The sequence below is a fragment of the Herpailurus yagouaroundi genome, unplaced genomic scaffold, assembly GCF_014898765.1.
Source record: "Herpailurus yagouaroundi ecotype Mexico unplaced genomic scaffold, PumYag 139, whole genome shotgun sequence".
Classification (NCBI taxonomy): domain Eukaryota; kingdom Metazoa; phylum Chordata; class Mammalia; order Carnivora; family Felidae; genus Herpailurus; species Herpailurus yagouaroundi.
In genome coordinates, this window is record NW_024412394.1 from 73,849,841 (window position 1) to 73,874,482 (window position 24,642).

At 40.9% G+C, this 24,642-nt stretch overlaps 2 protein-coding genes and 1 long non-coding RNA gene across 3 annotated transcripts in view; 1 reads left to right on the forward strand and 2 right to left on the reverse strand.

Annotated features, from left to right (window-relative positions):
* Positions 1-1,867, reverse strand: part of LOC121029945 (uncharacterized) — a 44,951-nt gene extending 43,084 nt beyond the window's left edge. Inside the window, exon 1 of the long non-coding RNA XR_005789999.1 lies at positions 660-1,867. This is a non-coding gene — a long non-coding RNA (uncharacterized LOC121029945). The remainder of the gene's footprint in view (positions 1-659) is intronic.
* A 4,231-nt stretch (positions 1,868-6,098) lies between these two features.
* TRAPPC3L (trafficking protein particle complex subunit 3L) overlaps positions 6,099-24,642 on the reverse strand; it is a 40,251-nt gene continuing 21,707 nt past the window's right edge. Inside the window, exons 4-5 of the mRNA XM_040474621.1 lie at positions 12,217-12,402; positions 6,099-7,511 (exon numbers count right to left, since the gene is read on the reverse strand). Of these exons, the coding sequence (XP_040330555.1) occupies positions 7,392-7,511; positions 12,217-12,402 (306 nt within the window). The 3' untranslated portion in view covers positions 6,099-7,391. The remainder of the gene's footprint in view (positions 7,512-12,216; positions 12,403-24,642) is intronic.
* Positions 14,904-23,497, forward strand: CALHM5 (calcium homeostasis modulator family member 5). The gene is made up of 2 exons (XM_040474439.1): positions 14,904-15,539; positions 19,210-23,497. The coding sequence occupies exons 1-2, from the start codon at positions 15,000-15,002 to the stop codon at positions 19,597-19,599; spliced, it is 930 nt and encodes a 309-aa protein (XP_040330373.1). The 5' UTR covers positions 14,904-14,999; the 3' UTR covers positions 19,600-23,497.

Sequence of the window (24,642 nt, forward strand, 5' to 3'; positions counted from 1 at the left end):
CCTCCACCTCCACCTCCACCTCCACCTCCACCTCCACCTCCACCTCCACCAACACTCTGAATCTTGCTTCACAGGGAAGATTGAGGCCACAGTTCATGAGCTCTGTCAAGGTCTTCCCCTAACGTGTCCAATCCCATCCCCAACCATGAGCCCTCTCGCTTTCGTTACTCTCTTCTCAGGGGATAGGGTAGTTTTTGTGCAGTTCAGAGTCGGACTGTTTTGATCTGGATCCCAACCCCTTCTACCTCCTCAGAGCCTTGCTTCCTCGGTCATTTCCTGTCTCCTATAGCTTCAAATGCCTGCATTCTTAAAAAAAGAAAAATAAAAGAGCAACAGCCACCCAGTATCTTTACACCAAGTATCTTTTGTTTCTTTCCATTCACAGTCAAATTCCAAGAACCATCTTGGAATAATCACATGGTGACTCACCTCCTGCTGACTCCTCAATCCACTACAACGAATCTGCTGCCTCCGTCTTGCCCTGAAATTGCTCTGAGGCGGAGACATTCTCCTAATCAAACCCAATGTCCCTTTTCTGGCCTTTCTTGACTTTTCTGTGGCATCTAATGTCTCTGCCCACTCTGCTCTCCTTGAGACTCTTAGCTTTCATGTAACCAGTTTCCTCCATCTCTGTCTGTGAATGAAAAGTTCGGTCTCACCTGTGCTCTTTGTTCCCTGGGGCCTCTTGAATGGTGGTATTTCTACAGATTCTTTGTTCCTTGTATTTCCTGAGGTCCATGCTCTCCCCAGATGTTGCCGTCCACATCCACTGCTTCTACTATTATCCGTGTACTGATGACTCCACAGCTTGTCTTCAGTTCAGGCCTCTCTTCTGAACATCTGATGTTTGGATGCTTCAAAGGCACCTCAAACTCAAAATATTCAAAGCTTATTAGCTTCTTTTCTAAGCTGCCTCCTTGTGGTCCCTCAGCCTCCCAAGAGAGACAGGAGACACTCCAGAGCCATTGCCACTCCTACTACTCTCTAACCTCTTTGATGCATTGAAAGCGCCAGCAAATTGAACTCCTTTGTAGTTTCCTGTCCAACTTTGTCTTTGTTATCAACCTAATGACTCGCAGATTGTTATGAAAATTAAGTGACACAGCATATAATTAATGTGCATAGCACCTGATAAAAATCTTAATTGAATCCCAAACCAAGAAAGTAGCATTTCCAGGTGCCTCTGTTGTTTGATATATACAGGCCACAAGGAATTAGCATTTCCTCTTTTAAGCCATTAAACTCTATGTGATTCATGCACTGCACAGAAACAGCAAAGTCACTAAGTAGTCTGCTGGCTTGAAAGATAGAGGCCACTGAGAGTCTCCGGAAATCGGGACTGTTCTGAGTTTGCAATCCCCAGGTGACTCCTGAAGTGATTTAAGTTTCCAGGAAAAATAGTTGACGTACCAGAAATGTATGAGTTTTGTTTGTTTTTAAAGAGCTACCACTGATTTAAAAGGTCTTCTCCCTGTGGGATCTCCCCTTTCTGGGACTTGTGTGCTGGGTGGATGCACACTATCATGCCGGTCTCTCTCTATTCTCTGTCTCCCACAGCCCTTTCCTTTCTGTGAGGAGGAGAGCTGTTGTAAATCCAACTTCATTTCGTTGAGCATTCAACCATGAGAAAAATGTAATAATAAAGTTTATTCTCCTTGCTATTCTCCAATATGATGCAAATTATCTGACCTTTCAGATAATTATGCAGTGAAACATAACACTACTCGCTTAAAGAATACAGTAAATTTATTAGCTCCTGTAACAGGCAGACTTTTCTTCTTTCAATCCATTCATCCTGGACCTCTGCCCTATGTCAGCAGCAATGGTTGTGGGCTAGGGAATGCCATGTCCTGACTGGCTTCGATCCGACTGGCAAGGCAGTGATTTTAAACTGGGAAAGAGGGGCGCCTGGGTGGCGCAGTCGGTTAAGTGTCCGACTTCAGCCAGGTCACGATCTCGCGGTCTGTGAGTTCGAGCCCCGCGTCAGGCTCTGGGCTGATGGCTTGGAGCCTGGAGCCTGTTTCCGATTCTGTGTCTCCCTCTCTCTCTGCCCCTCCCCCGTTCATGCTCTGTCTCTCTCTGTCCCAAAAATAAATAAAAAACGTTGAAAAAAAAAAAAAACTGGGGAAGAGCCACCGTGTGCGGGTGATAGCAGTGGAGCAGGGGATAGAAATGACTTTTCCTGAAGGATGGGTGGCCTAATAAAATGGTGGACACCTCAACAGGAAAGTGTCATTCTATTAGTGGAGATATATGCAGCTAACAAATACCCATTACATGAAGCATAATGAATGTAAAGGAAATGGAAGGGGAACAAAGGATTAAGTAAAGGAGTTGCTGGAAGATTCTTTAGGAAAAAGAAAGAAGCATATGTCGTGGCAACAGAGCTTCTAGAAGAAAAAAAACGGAAGACAAAAGAAACTGAAGGAAGAAAAGCAAAGAAAGATTTAATTGGGAAAGAGTTTCAGTTTGAGGGGGAACAAGGAATTATCCTAGGACATTTATTTCTTACCTGTTTTTAGTGAAGGATTTCCAACTTTTGATGTGTTTTGTTTACCTCCTCCTCTCTTAATGAAGCACTTAAAAAATAAAGTTTTGCTAGTGATTGCTATGGCCAGGACTTATTCTCAATTTTAGGGTGACTATAGCTGATAGAATCAGTACTGGGTGTCTCCTTGATTATAGACTGGCACGTTATACTGCTGCAACCCCTTTCCTTCTGTCTGTTGACTGTTTTGCCATAGCCACTGTTGATTAACCACTGGTCATGTCCAGCTAAAGTTCTGGAAGGTTTACCAGAATGAAGAAATATAGCAACTGGACAGATTTTTTTTTTTTTTTTAATATGCAACCAAGCAGAATAAACAAAGTTTGCCTCTCTTTTTAAAGAAGGAAATGTTTGTCATACCAGGTTTCTAGGGCTGGGAGGCTACTGTCTTCATCATGGACTTCAGTGTTACTGAGGAGAAATTAATTAGCCTCCCTAGCTGGTGGATGAGACAGTGGAATATGATCACCACTCAGTCTACAGTCCCAACTGACAGACCCTTAACAATGAATAATACGATCTCTTCCAGCATTTACTTGTTACTTAACATTTAGCAGATCTTGATTAAAGTGGCCTCTTTGGTTACAAAAGTTTTAATGACATTCTCTCACTTCATGCATCTGTTTTCCCATATTTCTACTTGGATCCTTCATAAACGAAGAAGAGGGAACTTTCCGCTTACTCATAATAGTCCATTCCAACTGCTGAAGAGATCCAGGCTTCTAATAACTAACGGATGAACCTAAGAGATTTGAGAAAACAATAAACAACTGTGCAGGCTGCTGAGGGAAGTATTTCTGATTCTTGGCAACTTTAAATAAGTGAATAGGCAACCACAGCAGGTCTCCCCAGTAAACAAACAGCTCAGGCAGCAATCTGGTGATGTCATTTGAATAGCAATAAACTATCTTTCTACCCCCAAGCTTTCTTCCTTTTTGGCTTCCCTCTGCACTGATCAGGGTCTGGGGTACAGAGTGAAGGCCTTTATGAAATAAAAATATTCTATACCTCTTTAGTTACACCCTGCAACTTCCACAAGGCCTTTATTAGAAAGACTCACTTTCAGGGGCACCTGGGTGGCTCAGGCGTTAAGCATCCGACTTTGGCTCAGGTCACGATCTCATGGTTTGTGAGTTTGGGTCCCACATCAGGTGAGCTCGTGCCCCACTTTGGGTGAGCCCTGCTTTTCTGTCTCTCTCCCTCTTTCTTTCTGTCTCTCTCTGTCTCTGCCCCTCCTCGGCTTCTCTCTCTGATGCTCTCTCACTTGCGCTCTCTCTCTTTCGGAAGAAAGAAAGACAGAAAAAGAAAGACTCAACTTCACACAAAGGGGGTGAAAATACACTTGGAACTCAGAGGATGGTGTGCACCTTTTCCTTAGTATGAAATCTTTACCTAGAAGCCTCTCTGTTTTTATGGATCACCACTAAGCATTTCATTGATCTCTGATGGTCTCTGAGAAAGACCTTTTTCTTTCTGTCTCTTTTCTCCCTCTCTACGAACTTGGATCCTCCCCATTAATACTTTGGGTCGAAGGTCAAGGAGACCCTACAGGTCTGTGACTGGGAATTGTAGACTTGTGCTATATATTAGAGTAGCCACTAGCCACATATGGCTACTGAACACTTAAAATGTGACTAGTGTGACTGAGGAAATGAATTTTTAAATTTAATTTAATTTTAGTTCATTTTAATTAAAAAAAAAATTGAAGCTATTAAACACAATTTTACTGTTTTGGTAGGACTACATTTCACTGTAAGCTTTGAAAATTTACCATTGAATTGAGATGTGCTAAAAGTGTAAAATATAGAGTTCAAAGACACTTTTTAAAAGGATGTAAGTAGTCTCAATAATTTTTTTTAAATTTTTTTTAATGTTTTATTTATTTTTGAGACAGAGAGAGAGCATGAATGGGGGAGGGTCAGAGAGAGAGGGAGACACAGGATCTGAAACAGGCTCCAGGCTCTGAGCGGTCAGCCCAGAGCCCGACGCGGGGCTCGAACCCACGGACCGCGAGATCATGACCTGAGCCGAAGTCGGACGCTTAACCGACTGAGCCACCCAGGCGCCCCATCAATACTTTTTATATTGACTGTTGAAATAATATTTTGGATAATTAGTCTAAAAAAAGTATATTATTAAAATTAGTGTTCCCTGCTCCTTTTCACTTTTTGAATGTGGCTATTCGAAAATGTATCTATGTGGCTCTAATTCTCATGAATGGCATTTTTTCGATTCTCCCATTCTTCAGGATGGAGTTCTTACTGAATACAGTGGTCTCTCCCCACCTGTGGTTTTGCTTTCATCAGTCAACCTCAGTCCGGAAGCAGATGATACCTCTTTTGAGCTCTGGTCAGAGACCCATAGTAGCCTAACACCAGGTCCCAATGCCTGCATCTCATCACATAGGCATTTTATCATCTCACGGCATCACAGGAGGAAGGGTGAGTACAGCACACTAAGATATTTTGAGAAAGAGAAAGCCCACATTTGCACAACTTTTATTATAGTACATTGTTATCATTGTTTTATCATTATTGTTATAAATATCTTACTGTGCCTAATTTATATATTAAACTTTATCACAGATATGTATATATATATAGGGCTCAGTACTATCAGTGGCTTCAGGCATCCATTGGGGTCTTGGAACATATCCCCTGGGAATAAGGTGGAGGGGACTACTGAACAGTCTTTTCTCTTGGTGATATAGGTCACTGCTTATACCATAAAGTCAATCCGAAAGGCTGGTCTCCCTCTCTAAGGTAAGGGAAAACAAAGAACGGAGAACAAAACTCATCCTGAAACCATCACCCGTTCTAACACTCAGCATCGGAGTATCAGAATCAGCTGTCTTCAGGTGGGCGGGTAATGAAGACAGCGGCCCCAGGGAGTTTGGATGGCTGGGTTGGGAGAGAAAGGAGAGGGAAGTGTAGACAAGAGAATACTGCAGAGCATGGAAGTGTACTTGAGTGCTGATTGAAGAGAGAGGCCCTTAGACATGGGGACTTTGGGTTCCTGGAGAGGTGAGTGTACTATAAAGGAGAAAGAGGAAACTGAACAGAAGATGGAAACATCCCCAAAAGAAGTTTGGGGATGGATTGCAAACATTCTTCTGGAGGCATCAGTTTAAAATACGTGGCACTGTGATATCCCTTCTGATGTCAGGTAATATTCTTCCAGATTCTATTCCTGGTCGTCCGTGGAACTTGTTTGAAGTTCCTTCCATGGTTGCTACAGCTGCCCCAGGGACTCTATTTGATCCTAATACCCACTTCAATGTCCTTTTGATCAGACGAGATCGGGCGCGTTCAGGGTGGTATGGCCGTAGACATTCAATGTCCTTTTGAAGAGACAGCTGGGTAGGCAGGGAACAAAGAAATTCCTCATCGTCTTCTAACGTCCAAAAATGTGGAATTTCAGTGGTTCTTTTAAAAATATTTCTTTCTTTAAGCTTATTGTTATTTTTTAAATTTATTTTGAGAGAGAGATAGAGAGCGAGGGGGACAGTGGCAGAGAAAGAGGGAGACAGAATCCCAAGCAGGCCCCGTGCTGTCAGCTCAAACTCAGACACCGTGAGACCTGAGCCGAAATCTAGAGTCAGATGCTTAACCGACTGAGCCACTCAGGGGCCCTACAGTGGTTCTTGATGCCATTCAAACTCATTTATATAATTTAAGATATGTATCATGTCCAACCGTGCCATTTTACAGATGAGAGAGAGTGTGCCTGAGAGACTATGTGCCTTTCCCAAGATCAGCCACTAATTAGGATCACCTGAATCCACTAGAAAGCGACTAGTGTCTTCAGGCTGGAGGGATAGTGTCTTCAGGCTCCCAAGTCCAACTGAAGTCTACCACTCTCATATCACACCAGTTTTAACTGATGGGCCCATACTAATTATAGCTTACTTGTAATTTCAGTTCTCTGAAGATCCCACTAGATCCCAGACCGCCATATAGGCTACCTGTATGCTGATGGTCTGGTAACGATTATTGTGTCCAGTACATTTTGAATGTTAAACATGTTCTGGGCACAAAGTATGCTTTGTAAGGTGTTTAGGGGATAAAAATGACAGCAAAATTTCTAACTTAATAAGCTTTGGGGTAAGAAAGTACTTTCAAAAAAACATTATTGACCTCTCATTTTAGAGATTTTCTGGCTTGACCATTGGCAATATTTCATGAGAAAAGGAAGAAATGTGGTTAATACTATCTAAAAATTAAGTTAATTAAAATTAAATGCTATTTAAAAATATTTTAAAATTAACGTCCAAATAAACAGCTTGCCTTGGTATTTATAAATCAAGAGAGAGCAACTTTGGGAGGCTAAAGTGATTAACAAGCCAATATATGAGAGAAATCGTATCCATAGTTTCTCAAAAAGATGGAAAGGTATTATAAATGGCACTGTTTCTATACAGTATCTAGAAATTATCTCTATATAGTGAACTCTATATTGTATCATTTCATCTATTTTCCAATGAGAATGGGTAGATATACTAACTGAGTAGCTGGTTGTGATTTTTTTTCATTGCCATAAGTAAATGAAATCAATAGACTCTGTTAGGATGAACTATATGATATGTGAAATTCATGTATCCCATCTTATGAAGAGTTATTTGTAGATGTAATCTTATGGACATAGGATTAAAAATGTGTGATTTATAAACAAAGAAAGAAAACAGCTTTAACTCCTAGTGCTCTGCACTTCAAATTTCTCATGGATATAGAAGGCTTTTAAATCCCATGCTATTATTAAACAATTCAAAATTTCTATGGCTACGTATGTTTAGATAATATGAACTCCTCAAATGGCCACCCTGTGGCGTTTTGCATGCAATTCTTCATTTTTTCCGTCTGTATTTTTTCTCATCTAGCTTTTTCAGAAATGTTATTCCTATTTCTGTCACACGGTCGCCTTTCAGTGTGTCTTGCAAGAATGTAACATCAGCAGCCAAATGAACCTAGGAAAGAGAAAAAAAACAAAACAAAACAGGCACGCATCATTTAGGTTTAAAAAATTAAAAAAACTCTCTCTATTTTTTTTTCAGCTTTATATAACCAATAAGGGGCTCACTTTCCTTACGGAATGATAAAAAAAGAGTTTGCTCCATGGATGAAGGGCCCTTTACTGTGTGTCCTCCAGAGATGATCTGGCTGTGGGTCAGCTCTGTGGTGTGAGCCTGCAGAGAGAAGGGTGGTCCAGGCCACGCCCAACCTGGGGGATTCCAGGGCAAGTCAAGAGACATGGGCCCACTTTTGCTCACAGTGCAGAGCTCATCTATAGCCTTGACCCAAGAACTTCCAAGGATAAATGGATTCTTAAATGATTTCTTTCCAACGAACTTGCTATCAATCATTCTGTCATCGACCAAATAGCATCACTTGTGCTAACAACATGTAGCAATCACGACTTTGAGAGCTTTGAAAAAGTATCAACTAAATAAATTATAAATATAAAATTAAAGATTGAAATTACAGACATGAATATTTGATATCCAGCCCTTCTTTTCTACCATAAAGAATTTCCCACTTTCCATACATTGAAGTGATCCCACAGGGCTTACTTGTCTATTCATTAAAATGTATTCACATAAGAGCATCATATTGCTGACCGACTACCCTTGACAGAGTATCTGTTCAGCTATTTTAAGTCCTTGTGATAAATAAGATAAAAGCAAAAGTACTTGGCAAAACAAATAATAAGTGAAAAAGCCTGGGTCTAGTAGGCAATTGAAATATAGAAGCTATGTTCACCCTCATTTTCCCCCAATAAGATCTTTTTTGTCTTTGTCAAAATTTGTCAGAAGGTCAATTAAAATGAGCAAGGAGGCTACGTTGAAGCTATTTGGATACCTGAGGCCACATAAGGCCTGATAGCTATTTGTCAAATAGCATATAGAATCAAATGTTGTCCATGAAAACTGGAGAATTATTTATCTTATTTTTGCCTTTGTTTTATGGTTCCTCCCTTTGTCTGTAAGCTCCCAGAACATCTCCCTTCCTCTTTCTTAATTTCTTGATTATAGGGCAAGCCTAAAAAATTGGTAGGACAGAGCATGGAAGGTCTGTGTGAATAATACATTATGGCTATTGTTTTATTCTTTTGGATTACCTGTTATTATATCCTTCCTCTAATTATCACAGATAATTGAAAATTATATGCATGCCTCATTATCATGTCTAATCTTTGGCTACTCTCTGGTCCCACCACTTTTAAAAGCTCAGCTTCTGGAAAAACTAGACTTTGTGGACTGTTACCTCTTTCTAAGTTGCCCTTGATCAAGAGTTTTTGACAGATTGTCTTCTTCCTTCAGGTTCTCATCCCACTAAGGTCCTTCCTGACCTTTTCCTTCCTACATGTTGTGAATATTTTTCAGGTCTTGTTTTACTTAGCATCTCTGCTGTCCTTGATCTTGGGAATCACTCCCTCTTCTTCTTCTTTTTTTAAATTTATATCCACGTTAGTTAACATACAGTGTAGTCTTGGCTTCAGGAATAGAACCCAGTGATTCATCTCTTACACATGACACCCAGTGCTCATCCTGAAAAGTGCCCTCATTAATGCCTGTCACCATTTAACCCCTCACACCCCCCAGCAAACCTCAGTTTGTTCTCTGTATTGCTCTCTCTCTCTGTTTTTATCTTATTTTTCCTTCCCTTCCCCTATGTTAACTGTTGAGTTTCTCAAATTCCACATACAAGTGAAATCATATGATATTTCTCTTTCTCTGACTGACTTATCCACTTAGCATAATACACTCTAGTTCCATCCACATTGTTGCAAATGGCAAGATTTCATGCTTTCTCATCACTGAGTAGTATTCCATTTTATATATATATATATATATATATATATATATATATATATATATATACCACATCTTCTTTATCCATTCATCAGTTGATGGACATTTGGGCTCTTTCCATACTTTGGCTATTGTTGATTGTTCTGCTATAAACATTAGGGTGTGCATGCCCCTTCAAATCAGCATTTTTGTATCCTTTGGATAAATTCCTAGTAATGCAATTTTGGGGTTGTAGTGTAGTTCTATTTTTAACTTTTCGAGGAACCTCTTGAAATACTCTCTTCCTTTGTTTCTGACTCCATTCTTTCCCTGTATTTTCCCACTTCTGTTTATTCCTTCTTGGTATCCTTTGCAGTCTTTGTATTCTCTCTTCAACTTACTCATTATGTTTTATTGCTTCCTACGGTTCCACCTGTGACTTCTTTTCCTTCTTACTCTACACACTTCCTAGGCATCCTTTGACAGTTCCAATGACTCTCCAGCCCACATCTGTGGCTTCCAGACATGTAAAACAACTGCTTATTGAATATCATCACTTGTTTGTATGTTAGACACCTCAATTCTAGAATCTTCCAAGCTGAACTCCTCACTTTATCTTTCCCAACCCCCAGTGTACCCCTCCTTGTTTTGCTCTCTTGGTTAACAGTACAACCATCTTACAGGTTACTCAGAACCTTAAATAATTCCTGAATCTTTTTCCCAATCTTATCTCTTTCAGTCAACTAATAGCCTAGTTTTAAGTTTAATTAGTTAGTAATCTGCCTTATTAATGTTCACATCGATCTCCTCTCCACTCCTATTGTCAAGGCTTTATTCTGGTTTTTCTTGAGGTTACCATCATCAGCTTCCTAACTGCCCTCTTCTTCCCTCCAGCATTGTACCCTCCTCCTGTATACTTTCACTTTGTTGACAAAGGGATAAAATTCCTAAAACACAAATTTCAAAATACCATTCCCTTCTTTGTAAACCTATAATGGGTCTCTGCTGCTTTCAATATAACAATCTTTAGATTGTTCCCAAGGTTGTCATATGAATGTGCCCCACCACTTTTTAAAAATCAGGCCTCGGGGCGCCTGGGTGGTGCAGTCGGTTAGGCGTCCGACTTCAGCCAGGTCACGATCTCGCGGTCCATGAGTTTGAGCCCCGCGTCGGGCTCTGGGCTGATGGCTCAGAGCCTGGAGCCTGTTTCCGATTCTGTGTCTCCCTCTCTCTCTACCCGTCCCCCGTTCATGCTCTGTCTCTCTCTGTCCCAAAAATAAATAAAAAACGTTGAAAAAAAATTAAAAATCAGGCCTCTATTGAGGAGGGCACCTGTTGGGATGAGCACTGGGTGTTGTATGGAAACCAATTTGACAATAAATTATATTTAATATAAAAAATAAAATAAAGTAAAATAAAATAAAATAAAAAATAAAAATCAAGCCTCTGTAAAGAATTGAAACCTTACTCGAGACAATATCTCAATCTACATGTCACCGCTATGGAATTAATTCAAGTTTCTCATTCCTTGAATGAAACATTCTTTTTGTGTCTTTGGACATGCTATTCCTTTTACCTGGAACATTATTTTCCCCTGCTTCCCTTACCCCATGGCCTTCACCTTCTATTTATCCTAGTTTCTCTAGGAAGTTATCTCTGCCCTACCAACCACCCCAACCCAGGTCCTCCCCTAGCCATTTATCCACACTTTTTTACACATCTATCTGACTTCTCTACTGGACAGAAACTTTTATTATTATTATTATTATTTTTTAATGTTCATTTATTCTTGAGAGAGAGAGAGAGACACAGCATGAGCAGGGGAAGGGCAGAGTGAGAGAGGGAGACACAGAATCTGAAGTAGGCTCCAGGCTCTGAGCTGTCAGCACAGAGCCCGATGCGGGGCTCGAACTCACAGACCGCGAGATCATGACCTGAGCCGAAGTCGGACACTCAACCAACTGAGCCACCCAGGTGCCCCTGTACTAGACAGAAACTCTTGAAGGGCAGCAACTATGTCTTATTCACCTTGTACACTCAATGCCTTTTTTTTTTTTTTTTGAATAATTATCTGGACTTAGATTTGTTTGGAAGCACAATTATTTACTTACTTTTCCACACAAATTAAATTCACTAGAAAATTGCTGTCAGTGCTACTTTTTTTTTGATAATGCAATTCCTACATTTCAAACTATTTTTCAGGCCTTTTTAAGTCTCTTATTTCTTTTCTCTCTTCATTAATTTTTATTTTTAAAATATCTTTTTTTTTTTATAATTTGTTGTCAAACTGGCTAACATACAGTGTGCTCTTGGTTTTTGTATGTAAGCAATGAATCACGGGAATCTACTACCCAAACCAAGAGCGCAGTGCCTTTTCACAGATGTGAATCACCTCACCGTCTTTGTTCAGTCAATGAATAATTCAGGTGTGGAAGCCAGCCTCCAAAATCGACTGCAGTGATCTTTGCCTCCTGTTATTCACACACCCTCAGGTAGGGCCCTCCCACACAGTACCAGGGCCAGCAGCACCTGTTGTGACTGTATCTACCAGGGAGCCTATGTGGCAAGGACTTTCATGAAGCCTCTAGCCAGTTGCCAGCCAGCCAGTGAGACCACGTGAGTGAGCATGGAGGTGGATCGTCTAGCCTCAGTCAAGTGTTCAGGGACTGCAGCCCTGAAGGGACCAACAGCCGGATCGTGTGTGTATTACGCTCTGAAAGGCTGTTAGCCACAACCACCTAGCAAAACTCTTCCGGGATTTCTGATTCTTAGAAACTGTGTGAGATAATAAATATTAGTTGTTTTAAACCATTGTATGTGGGGGTAATCTGTTACACAGCACGAGATAAGGAATATACCCAACACAATGAAATAGCTTTACCATTTCCAGGGCACCTCTGATAATCCCACAGAGTAAATTGCAGTAGCACAGAGACGATCGCCCGGCAGGGAGCTCTTCCACAAACTCCACCAGAGGATTCTTGTCTAAGATCAGGGAAAATTCAGTTCTGCTTGGATTGTTACAGGTCACACTTGGTGTAATTCCCAGGTACATCTTAAAGGCAACCTAATAAAAAGGGGGGGGAAAATCTGCTAAAAAACTTGGTCTGGAACAAGTATCTATTATTAGCAAAGCACCCAGATATTCTGTTCCAGGCAGTGCAGCACAATGGTTAAGCATGTGGAGTTTGTAGTCAGCCAGTGTGGGCTCACACTCAGCTTTGGCATGTACCCACCCTATGACCTGTACAAGTCTTAAAGAGTTTTATTTTTATGGGATATCCTAAGGGACTAGTTTTCTGTGGAAGCAATATGCTTTATGAAGCAGAGTTAAGCATTATTTCTCAAAAAATCTTTTTAAAAATAAATATCCTTCAGGAGGGTAAGAAATTAAAATATCAGTCATCAACATCCCAGCATGATAGGTGTCATGTGAGCCTAGTAAAGGGTAGGATCCTGAATGAGAAGGGACGCAAGACATATCCACCACAATGGGAAGGTGATAGAGTAGAGGGTGCTGCTGGACAATCAGACTCAAGGGTGTGCTTTGGAAAGTGGAGGAAGTCATATCACAAAGGATGACTAGTCTCTGAGAAGGAGCAAGGGATAGTGGTGGTATGATTTACATAAATGAGTCATAAAGTAACTTCTGAAAAAAGTCTGCTGTATTGAAGGGCTTACAGATTTTTACCATGTTGAGATGGAGAAAATCTTGGAGACTATTTCTTTTATACCTCTAGTTTCATAAATGAGCAGGTTGCGATTCAGAGAAGTCAAATGACATGGCCAAGCCCATGCTATTGCTCAGTCCCTTGACTTCTGGGCCAAGGAACTTTCTTTTCACCAAATGCACTGGAATTTGAAGTTTATTATTGGAAACTTGTGAGCTTGTTTTTCTTTTTCTTTTTTTTTTTTCAACGTTTTTATTTATTTATGGGACAGACAGAGAATGAACGGGGGAGGGGCAGAGAGAGAGGGAGACACAGAATCGGAAACAGGCTCCAGGCTCCGAGCCATCAGCCCAGAGCCTGACGCGGGGCTCGAACTCACGTACCGTGAGATCGTGACCTGGCTGAAGTCGGACGCTTAACCGACTGCGCCACCCAGGCGCTCCGTGAGCTTGTCTTTCAAGTGTCTTAATTATTTAATTTTTTAAAAAGGTTTATTTATATATTTTGAGACAGAGAGCATTAGCAGGAGAGGGGTAGAGAGAGAGGGAGAGAGAGAATCCCAAGCAGGCTCTATACTGTTATCATACAGCCCCACCATGGGGCTCGATCCCACAAACGGTGAGATCATGACCCGAGCTGAGATCAAGAGTCAGACGCTTAACCAATTGAGCCACCCAGGTGCCCCAATTAATTTAATTTTTAAAATTAAGAGCAGTATAGGACAGAAATGGAAACAATTTTCTTAAATTATTTATAGTTAGAAGTCCTGAAAGGTTCATCATTCATTCAATAGGTACTCACTGAACACTGCATTTCTAGCACACAATGCGAGTTCAGTAACTATTTGAAAAACAAATTATTAAATGAGCATCCATTCTGTGTTTGAGACCATGTTTAGGCCCAGAACACAAAAGTTCATAAATATACTTCCTATTTTATAAGAGCTCATAGTAAAAAGGTATTAAAAAAACTGCAATGGTGTAAGTCCTGCAAGTACAGTGTTCTGTATTAGGAAGCAATCCTGCAAATACTCACAGAGAAGGAAACTGCTATTCTGTTCATGAATATTGAGTGAGAATTTGCCAGGTGGACAGGGTGGGAGTGGGAGGTGTTCTAGGTGGAGGAAACATGTCATGGGCAGGAAATACCATGATCAAGTTCAGGGCAGACTGGTATTTATCAGTTGTGGGTAGCATAAAGCCCCGAAGGTGTGAGTAGGTTAGGACAGAATTGAATTTCCATTTGAAGGATCTCCTTTGTGTGAGCTTGGAGGATGGATTTGGGTTGAGGGTAGGGTTGGGCAGGAGGTCAAAGGCAGAGATAGTAATCAAGAGGTTACTAGGAAAGAAATGATGAGGACCTTCTCATTTTGTCTTTCATTGAAAACTCAAATGCTCCCTAAACTTTTCCATAGAAATTTTAGGTAGCCCAAATCCTAAAATTTGGCTCAAATCTCTGACACTAGTCAGTTTAAGAGGACACAAAAAAATGAATCTTTCAGATCTTAAGGCAAAGTAGCAAAAGTAGCAGTCTTAAGTAACAAGGGAAAAATCATCATGAGACTCCTGGCCTGGAGACTAGATTTGGCTCTCAGTGAATTGGCTGAGACCCATTTCTGCTAATGTTGATTCCTCCGGCTGGAAAATTCCTAGACCATTATTTATAGGATTGAGAATCTGAAAAAAATTCTGATTCTCAATCCAAGCCATATGAAAATAACATAAAATGGAAGCTGTGCACTCTGAATGTACTCAGATTCTCAGTGTTTGGGCCCTGATTCTGTGGCACAAAATTCACCAGTAGGAGGCGTTATCTGAGCATGGTTGGGAAATACTCATTCCTAGGCAATGACATTGTTTCCTTATCTGGCTGAATTCAGTCTGAGAAGGAGGACTGTTGTTTCTAATGAAGAAGGAGCTCCACCCTCGGCCACTGCCGCAGCTGCTCTGCCAATAAATAAGGGCAAAGCATTTTCCCTTTGTGTATCTTCAACATGGATGCTTTTCAGGGGATTTTAAAATTCTTCCTCAACCAGAAAACTGTTATTGGCTACAGCTTCATGGCTCTGCTGACCGTGGGGAGCGAGCGTCTCTTTTCACTGGTGGCTTTTAAGTGTCCCTGCAGCACTGAGAATGTGGTCTATGGGCTGGTTTTCCTGTTTGCTCCTGCTTGGGTGTTACTGATCCTGGGATTCTTTCTGAACAGCAAGGCGATGAGGCTCTTCACAGGCTGCTGTGTGAATCCCAGGAAAATCTTCCCCAAAGGTCACAGCTGCCACTTTTTCTATGTCCTCGGCCAGATCACTCTGAGTTCATTGGTGGCTCCAATGATGTGGCTTTCTGTGGCTCTGCTCAATGGGACTTTTTATGAATGTGCCATGAGCGGGACCAAAAGTTCAAGACTCCTGGGACTGATTTGCAAGGGCAAGCCCCAGGAATGCTGGGATGAACTTTACAAAGTGTCTTGTGGCAAAACCAGCATGGCCCCCACGGACAACGAAGAACTGAAACTGTCCCTGCAAGCCCAGTCTCAGGTAAGAAAGGACAAACTTGCCTTTTTCTCCCTGCGCAAAGTATTCTGTCTGTACTCACTTCCAGCAGAGCTGAGTCTGAATCTTGTTAGAACATTTTGAAACCAAATGGAAATTGGAACATCATGCAGCATTAAGACAATCTCAGGGAAAGCTTTTTAGAGGTTGGTGGCTCCCTAAAATTGCTGATTGCATCGTCTTTTCCACTTCCAAAAAGAAAATATCCTCTGGGTTATGCGTATGTAAATACTTAAGTGCTTTAAAACAATCTCTCCGGGTTGACTTTGTAAATAATGCATGACGCTAACTCATAATTGAGCGTTAATGACAGAGCTGTAATTAGAAATTACTGCCTTCTATCAATTATTTTCAAACTGGTTTCTCAGAAAAACATACATAGCATTCATCTATTAAAATATAGCTGAACCAAATGAACTCTTATTTTTCAAAGCTGCACGTAATATAATTAGTGTAGAGATTCCCTCAAGTGATTTCTGGCAACTGTTATCTCTGCGTATAAATATTGTCAAGATTGAGAAAGATTTCCTGTCCAAAATGGGAGGTGGCAGTCTTTAAATAGCCTTCAGTGAAAAGTGACGGTATTCTCTAGGGAGGTTAGGTCTTCTGCTCTTTGCACTCTACAGGCTTTATTTAATAGAAGGAAATTGTAGCTTTACCTAATTGACACAGGGAAGTGCTTGTCATCCGTCCAGGTACATGAGCACAAATCCAGATGTGGAGCCTTGCCCTGGCCTCAGGAAAAGACTGAATTCCTACTTGGGAGTAGTAGGATTATGTTCCCCAAACCAAAACAACAAATAAGAGTACATAAACAGATCCACAATTTGTCAGGAATGCTATTTGTTTCAGAATAAAGGCGCTCAAAATGGTATATTTTTACTTTTTCAACAAAGACGTGCCTTTTCAACAACACATCAAGGCAGTCTGGTTTTACAATCATACTTTCCAAAGCTGGTTGGCTGTATAGTCACACGGTACTTTTTTCATAGATAAGCTTCAAAAATGCCCCACAACAAAATCTTTTGTTTAATGCATAAAGCTCATCTTAGATAAAAACATTCCAGGATCCCAAATGTCTTCCTTCTTTTGTTGAAGGAAGGTACTAATTACAAATGTAATGATACAATGAGCGATTTATGATTTATGTCCTCAGGCACCAGGCTCTATTCAGTTCATGCCAGATCCAAACACTTATCACTGTGTGAGCTTTTCTTCTCTAAACACAGGCATAAGGAATTATGAATATCCTGTCATAGCTTATCCTGGGCACACTACGTGTTTACTTTTCAGCAGAATGAGAAAGACCCGGGGCTGATTTCTAGGGGAGGATGCACACAGGATGTAGACAAGGGGAGCTATATCAATGACAGCTGCTGACCACAGTGGTTCAGCCAGGCAGGAGCAACAGGGAATCCAGACCAATAGTTGCATATGTGGGTGGGGGTGGAAAAAGTTCCCTATCCATGGGGGGGGGGGGGGTGCAAAGAAGAGATCCAGCTGGATTTCTAACTTATATTCTTAAGGCAGTTAGAGTGGACAAGTGGCAAGAGCTTGGTCTTAGAGTTGGCTAGCCTTGGGTTTGAATCCTGACTCCACCACTTACCAGCTCTGTGACCCAGAACTAATGGTTTCACCCCTCTGAGCCCCAGTTTGCTCATAGTTGGGAGTAATAACACCTACCTTGGAGGGCTGCTGAAAGGTGTAGAGATGAAGGACACAAATGGGCATAAAGCTGTTGACTCACAGTAAGTGTTCTAAATTAATGAGAAAACTGCCAGGGTTTGAGAGAGGAGACTCATGAAGAATGGAACATATTGAGGGCTGGTGTGAGAGCATCCACCATGTCTATTTAGATTCTGGATACTATGAATTGGGGAAGAACAAGAGGGCTCAGTGCTCAGCACTCGGAGCAAGGTAACACCAAAATGATGCAATGCGGAAGGAAGAGTCTGTAGTTGATTGAATAGTATAGCTCAGGCAGAGCTGGCTCAGATGCTGAGGTGAGACGGTCTGCTGGCCTGCAGGATGTCCGGCTGCGTGGAAAGAGGAAGGTAGAAGAGGAAGAGAAGAGGTAGCCAACCACAAGTGATTCAAGGTAAATATGAAGACTTTCACGTGGTGGAAGCTGTGTCTCATTCATAAATCACGAAAGAAAGATACCACGAGTTCAGTAATGCTTTTATGTGAATATATAACATCTGAAAAATTGCAGCATGTGATAATAGCTAACACATACTGAATGCGTATGTATGTCTACACTGTCTCATTTCAATTCCCCAAATTCCCCTCTGAGGTGGGTAACCCCCATTTTACAACTGAGGAAATGAGGCACCCATAGGAAATGAGAACACCTGTAGGAAAGGGAAGGTTGAGATTTAAATCCAGTTAGTTCCACTCCAGAGTTGGCATTCACGTGGAGTCTGAGACCCTCACAATGCCTCCACAGTCTGAGCCAGAGTGTGGGAACCACTGGTTTAAAGCATTGCAACTTATTTGTAGTTCTGTTACGGTCTGAATGGGTTCATTTGCAGATTATTGCTTCTATTTTCAAACAGGCCCATTTGCTGAGAAATACTAAGGGTCATTGAAAACGTCAAGAGAAACTGTGAAAGGGCTCTGTTAGTTGTCCAAATATGAGATTAATTCCAATTGTGACCAATGTAATTAGAGCAACAAAAAAGTTTAGAAGGTACGTCGAGCTATTTAGGGTTCTGCTTTTAAAATTCAGGAAAAAAAATGCCACCTGAACCAGTTTTTACGTAGGAATTTTTTTTTCTCTAATTACCAAAATGCTGAACCAGTAATCCTGAAGGTTTAGAATGACGCTGAGGTTCTTTACTTTTCTTTCTTTTTTTTTTTTTTTAATTTTTTTTTTTTTCAACGTTTATTTATTTTTGGGACAGAGAGAGACAGAGCACGAACGGGGGAGGGGCAGAGAGAGAGGGAGACACAGAATCGGAAACAGGCTCCAGGCTCCGAGCCATCAGCCCAGAGCCTGACGCGGGGCTCGAACTCACGGACCGCGAGATCGTGACCTGGCTGAAGTCGGACGCTTAGCCGACTGCGCCACCCAGGCGCCCCTTCTTTTTTTTTTTTTTTAATGCAGCTTTTCAATTCTTCTGGCTTCAGTTTCCTTATTGTATTATGCCTGTCTCACTTGATCATGGGTTATGAGTAATGCTACTTCTCTCAGAGAGGGTCTGTTGTTCTCTGCAAACAACGTGACATGGAAAAATCAGTCACTAGCCATGAATGTGTATTTACCAATGCCTGAAAACTCCTGGCTGAGGAATTGTTCATTTGTGCAAATGACCACACTTCCCCATGCACAGAATTCTTTCCTTTAATAGCTATTTGAGGGGTTGGTTTAACTGATTCTTGGATAATTTACATTTTTTGCAATTTTCCATTTGCTTGTCTTCTGGCTATTTCTTTGTATACCGGCACATTGGGTAGGATGGATGATAGAGATTAGGTAAACTCGAACTTTATTTTGACTGTTACAAAATTAACATGAAGTATTTCAACTGAGGTATAGCAATGCCTGTGGTGTTAACTCAGCAAACACTTACCAGTAACACCATCCCGGCTCCCTGGGAAGTGGCTTTGCTTCTACATGTCCTCACTATTTCTTTCTTTCTTTCTTTCTAAGATTCTAGGATGGTGCCTGATTTGTTCAGCGTCTTTCTTCTCTCTGCTCACCACTTGCTATGCTCGCTGCCGATCTAAAGTCAGCCACCTGCAGCTGAGTTTTTGGAAGACGTATGCACAAAAAGAGAAGGAGCAGTTGGAGAATACATTCCTGGAGTATGCCAACAAGCTGAGTGAGCGAAACCTGAAGTGCTTTTTTGAAAACAAGAGGCCGGATGCCTTTCCCATGCCCACCTTTGCAGCCTGGGAGGCTGCCTCAGAGCTGCATTCTTTCCACCAAAGTCGGCAACACTACAGCACTCTGCATAAGGTGGTGGAGGATGGTCTGGAACATAGCCCTGAGGATGATGAGACCACACTGGTACTTGTGGGTACTGCCCACAGTGTGTAGTTCATCTACCACACGGACTCATGGTGTTCAGGGCTCATTCTGACATCTTCGGCTGCATCGACAGCAACCTGTGTATCTCTGTGTTTTCTCGCCGTTAGTGTTTCCTTGAAGACAACAACCCAAAGAGAAGCAGTGTTGCAGCTCCTGAGGGAAGGCTGTGTCGGGATGTGTCAGGGCTGTGTCAGGATGTGCTCAAACTGATGCCAAGTGACGGTCAAGGATGGTGAGAAAGGTGCTCTTCCATTGGTTGGGGGTTGGGGCTCAGTGGATTCAAGTTCTATGATTTTATGGCTTGACGAGACTCATGCAAGAAGGTCTGCTGCTCTATATAAATATTGGTCATGGCATCTGGGAGCAGAAGTGGTGACTTGTGAGTAACCAAGATCCTCTTAACTGACTGCTATAGACAGTGGGGTCAGTGGTGCAGTCAGCGGAAATCCTCGTCCTGCAAATCTATTCTACTGCCTTTCAAGGACATTATGAAAATCTACCATTTGGAATTCATTTCCTTGGAATCTGAAGACAGCAGTTTTCAAGAATAACACATTGAAAGGATATGGTGCTTAAAATTTAGAGCTTTTCACATGTTTCCACTGTGCTCTGAAAGCATGTCCCTATAGGCAGGGCTGTATCATGACTTTTGGGGGCCCTAGGCACTTTGCCTCCGTAGACCCCTTTTTACTTTAAATGCACGCGTGCACACACACACATATGCATGCACATACACATTTATGACTGTATTAATATAAATACAAATAAATTAATATTGTATACTAAAATACTTTTTCAACCCCAAAGTTCATTTTCTTCTAATTTTAAAAGAAATTAAAAACACTTTTGGAACCCCTACAAGTATGGTGGTTTCTGGACATAGTGCCTACTGTGCTGAATGGGTAAGTCGGCCCTGACTGGAGGTCTGGGGAAACTGTCAAAGCAGTGCTGGTGTAAAACTGTTTTGTAGTTTTATGTTTATTAGAAATAATGCAAATTTTGCATTCTACTATGTTATATACCCACATTAGTTTAAATATATATACACATATATATGTGTGTATATAATATATATAACACACACACACATATATACATATATATATATATATATTTTTTTTTTTTTTAAGGTTTCCCTAAATCTCTGAGTGGAATTGATGTGTAAAGAGGCACTACATTTTACAGTGTGGCTCGCACTCTGTATCACTAAAAATCCTGGCTCCCTAGCTGGACAATCCTGGGAATGAACCCTTTATTACCATGGAACGTTACCCCAAATTGAAGACAGGACCCTATAGGTGTTAAGACCTGGAACATATCCTTGGGAAGTTAGAGGAGCAGGGTCAGGTGTGTGTGTGTTTAGGTGGGAGAGGGGAAGGTGGAGGATGTAACGTTGCAATATATTTGTAATATATTTGATATATTACTTGGATTTTAAACATGGTATGTGATTAGTATTTAACAAATGGCTCCTAAAAAACACCCTGATGTGAAATGTTTGCCAATTTCTATGACGCAGATTCAAGTTTCCAAGGTGAGGTCGCTGAAGGTGGAGTGGGGAAGAGATGCTAACTGCAGGCTCTCCTGAGCCTGTGAGCTTTCAAAGAAGCTAGCATTTTTTTTTTTTTTTCATTTACGTTGATTCTAACCAAACCAACTTCACTGCATCTTTGGTCCTTCTGGGTTTCACTCTAATAAAAACTAACCATGGTAAACGAAATGTGGCTCAATGGCTCTAACTGGGAGGTGGAATCTTATCCTTCTCCCCTTGAATCTGGCCTTAGTGAACCAATAGACTATAGAAGTGAAGCCAGATTGTGGAAATGTTGCATCTTATGCCTGGTCTCTGGTAATGCTGAGCTTGGCCAAGCCAGCCAAGTGGAGAGGGAGAAGCCATTACAGCCATTCAGACTTTGAGCCACCACTTCTGAGGCTGCAGACATTGTAGGGCACTCTCTAAATCTCTGACCCAGAAAATCATGAGCTTAAATAAATGTTTGTTGTTTTCAGCCACCAAATTTTGGGGCACTATGAAGCAATACGAGGGCCTACACCAAACCTAATACATGAAAATAAGAATTTATTAAGGGAGAGAAAGTAGAGGCAAACTGGATTTATACAAACTGGATTATACATAGGTTTACACAAAGATTCTCTTTATACATTAGCTTTTCCTTAGTAGTTTTCTCCTCTAGATTCCATTTAGCAGTATGTCCTCTATGGCACGCTTTGATAGATGCTGAATACATTTCTCCCCAAAATTGCTTCACTAAAGCCTGAGATTAATTTGTAATTATTTCTGGTTAAATGTGTTTTGAGAGGAACATACTTCTGTGGGTTAAATTCTGTTTAAAATAAACATGTTACTGAGAGGAGTAACATATGATTTGTCATTAATACCTAGAACAAAATGGGAGCAGAGGGCACAGGGTAGGTTGGCCTTGAGTAAACTAGAAACAGATTGTTTTTCTAGTCTTGCTCCTCAAACCGTTGTCTTCAGACCATCAGCATCAGCATCACTAGGGAGTCTGTTAGCAATGCAGAATCAGACCCCATCCCAGACCTGCTGAATCCAGTCTTCCGTTTAACAGAATCTTAGGTGATTCCTATGCAACTTAGATTTTAGAAGCACTAGAGATAGTGGTCCTCAAACTTTCAGCTCACGCAAAAATCATCCAGAGGGCTTAACAGAGACTGCTGAGACCAGAGTGTCTGATTTGGTAGGTCTGGAGCGAGGCAAGAGAATTTGCATGTGTAACCGAGTTCATATTGTTGGTCCAGGGATCATTTCTTGAGAACTGCTTTAAAGCACAAAGCAGGCCATGCTGGGGAAAGCAGGCTAAAAGAAAATCTTGGGCTCCACCCCGACGCTAGTGAATTAGACACCTTTGTTGTGTTGTTATCAACCTGTCTGGGAACATGGGGTGCCTTTCCATTTATTTTCCATTTATTAAAGGCTACCGTTTGTCCTTCAGAAATATTTTAAAGATTTCCTCACACATCTTGTAAGTTTCCCGCATTTGTAGGCTATAGTTGATGGCTTCTTTTTCCCATGATGTCTTCTCAGTCATTGTTATTCCAGTCCATGAAAAAATTATTTCTTTATGCACATCAATTTTGTATCATTCTACTTTTCTTTTATTATTTTATTCTTTGTAGAGCTTTTCAGAATTAGAAAATAACCATTTTGCAACCCCTAGTGATGTAATGGATCTACACAATAAATAATGAATTCTAAAGTACTAGGTGAAAGCATAGTGGGATGGGGACTGTGTCACATGAGGCCACTTATCTCCCTTAGCGTCCCTAAAAATGGGATAGCCCGATATTCTGTGCCCCCTTATGCCATGCAGTGCAAGAGTAAGTACACAGCGTCACCTGTCAAGTATCGTTTCCTAGGAAATTAAGTCTGAATCTAATCAGGTATTAGACCAAATTGTCACTTTATAGGGAATACAGGCAAAAAATCTGCAAGTTAATTAGCATCACGAAGAAGCGACCAAGTAAATCTATGATATAGGACATTCTATTTGACACATGACCCAGTTTTTCACAAACCAACGGCATGAAAAAAGGAGAAAAAATGAGACACGAGAGACATAACAACCAGAAGCAACACGTGGGCCTTATGTATAACTTGCTTCATACAGCCAACTATGACAGGGTATCTTTGTGCTACTTAGGGAAATATGAATGGTATTAAGTGGATATTATATGATTTCAGGGAATTATTTATAATAATATTATAAATCAAAGACCTGTATATAAAACATATACCTTGTTATGTATAATTGTAGCATGGTACTTTATATTTTTTTAAAAAGTCCTTACCAGTTAGAGACTCATATTGAAATGTTTCTGTAATAATTAGCATAATGTTTAGAATTTTCTTTAAAATATTTTGTCATTGGGGCGCCTGGGTGGTGCAGTCAGTTAAGCGTCCGACTTCAGCCAGGTCACGATCTCGCGGTCCGTGAGTTCGAGCCCCGCGTCGGGCTCTGGGCTGATGGCTCGGAGCCTGGAGCCTGTTTCCGATGCTGTGTCTCCCTCTCTCTCTGCCCCTCCCCCGTTCATGCTCTGTCTCTCTCTGTCCCAAAAATAAATAAAAAAACGTTGAAAAAAAAATTTAATAATAAAAAAAATAAAATATTTTGTCACAAAAAGGGGAGGTAGCTGAAGGATGAAACAAGATTGGCAAAATATTGATACTTATTGAAGCTGGACAGCAGGTACATTCTCTTTACCTTTGTGTATGCTTGAAAATTTCCATAATAGTTATGCAATGAAATGAATTATATGCTCACCTCAGTTCTTCTGCTGAAGTGTTGTCAATCAACTCCTGCTTGCCTGAATTTTACCCTCTGGTATCATTCTCAGAAAAGGTTCTTGGGAATACTATTCCCTGAATTCTTACATATTCAAATGTCGTCCTGCTCTTTACTTGAAGAGCAGCTTAGCTGGTTCACACTTTCTCTACTTGGGTAAATTTTAAATGTTAGTCCATTTTCTTTTGTCACTGAATGTTGCTGAGGAGAAATCCAATGCCATCCTGATTTATCTCTAACACGATACTTTGGCCTGTATTTTCACATCTTTAAAGTCTTTAAAGATACTAAATCTGCCTTCAGATGGGTCTTTTGGATCAGTTTTCCCTGCTCCAAGGTATACTCTTCATTATGAAGAAACATTTTCTTCGGTTTCAAGAAAATGGAGTTTGTGAATTTCCCTTCATTCTCCTTATTGCACTATATGATTTTCAAGAAACCTCGTGGTTTTGAATTCAGAACGAAGCCACTGCTATGCTCCTATTGGATTTTCATTTATTTAATAATAATTTAAAAAACCTAAGTTAATCTTGTGGTTGTGATTCTTGTTTCATCTATTTCTACCTTCTCTTTTCCCTCAGTCTGCCCATGCAACTAGAATAGAGCCTATACTTGACATTTTGACATTCGTAGCCTGTGACCTATGAGGTGAAGAGAGAGGAGCGGTGGATCTGTATACGCACCTCTTATGTGGCGGCTGCAAGGATGATTTCTCTGTGTGGTTGCT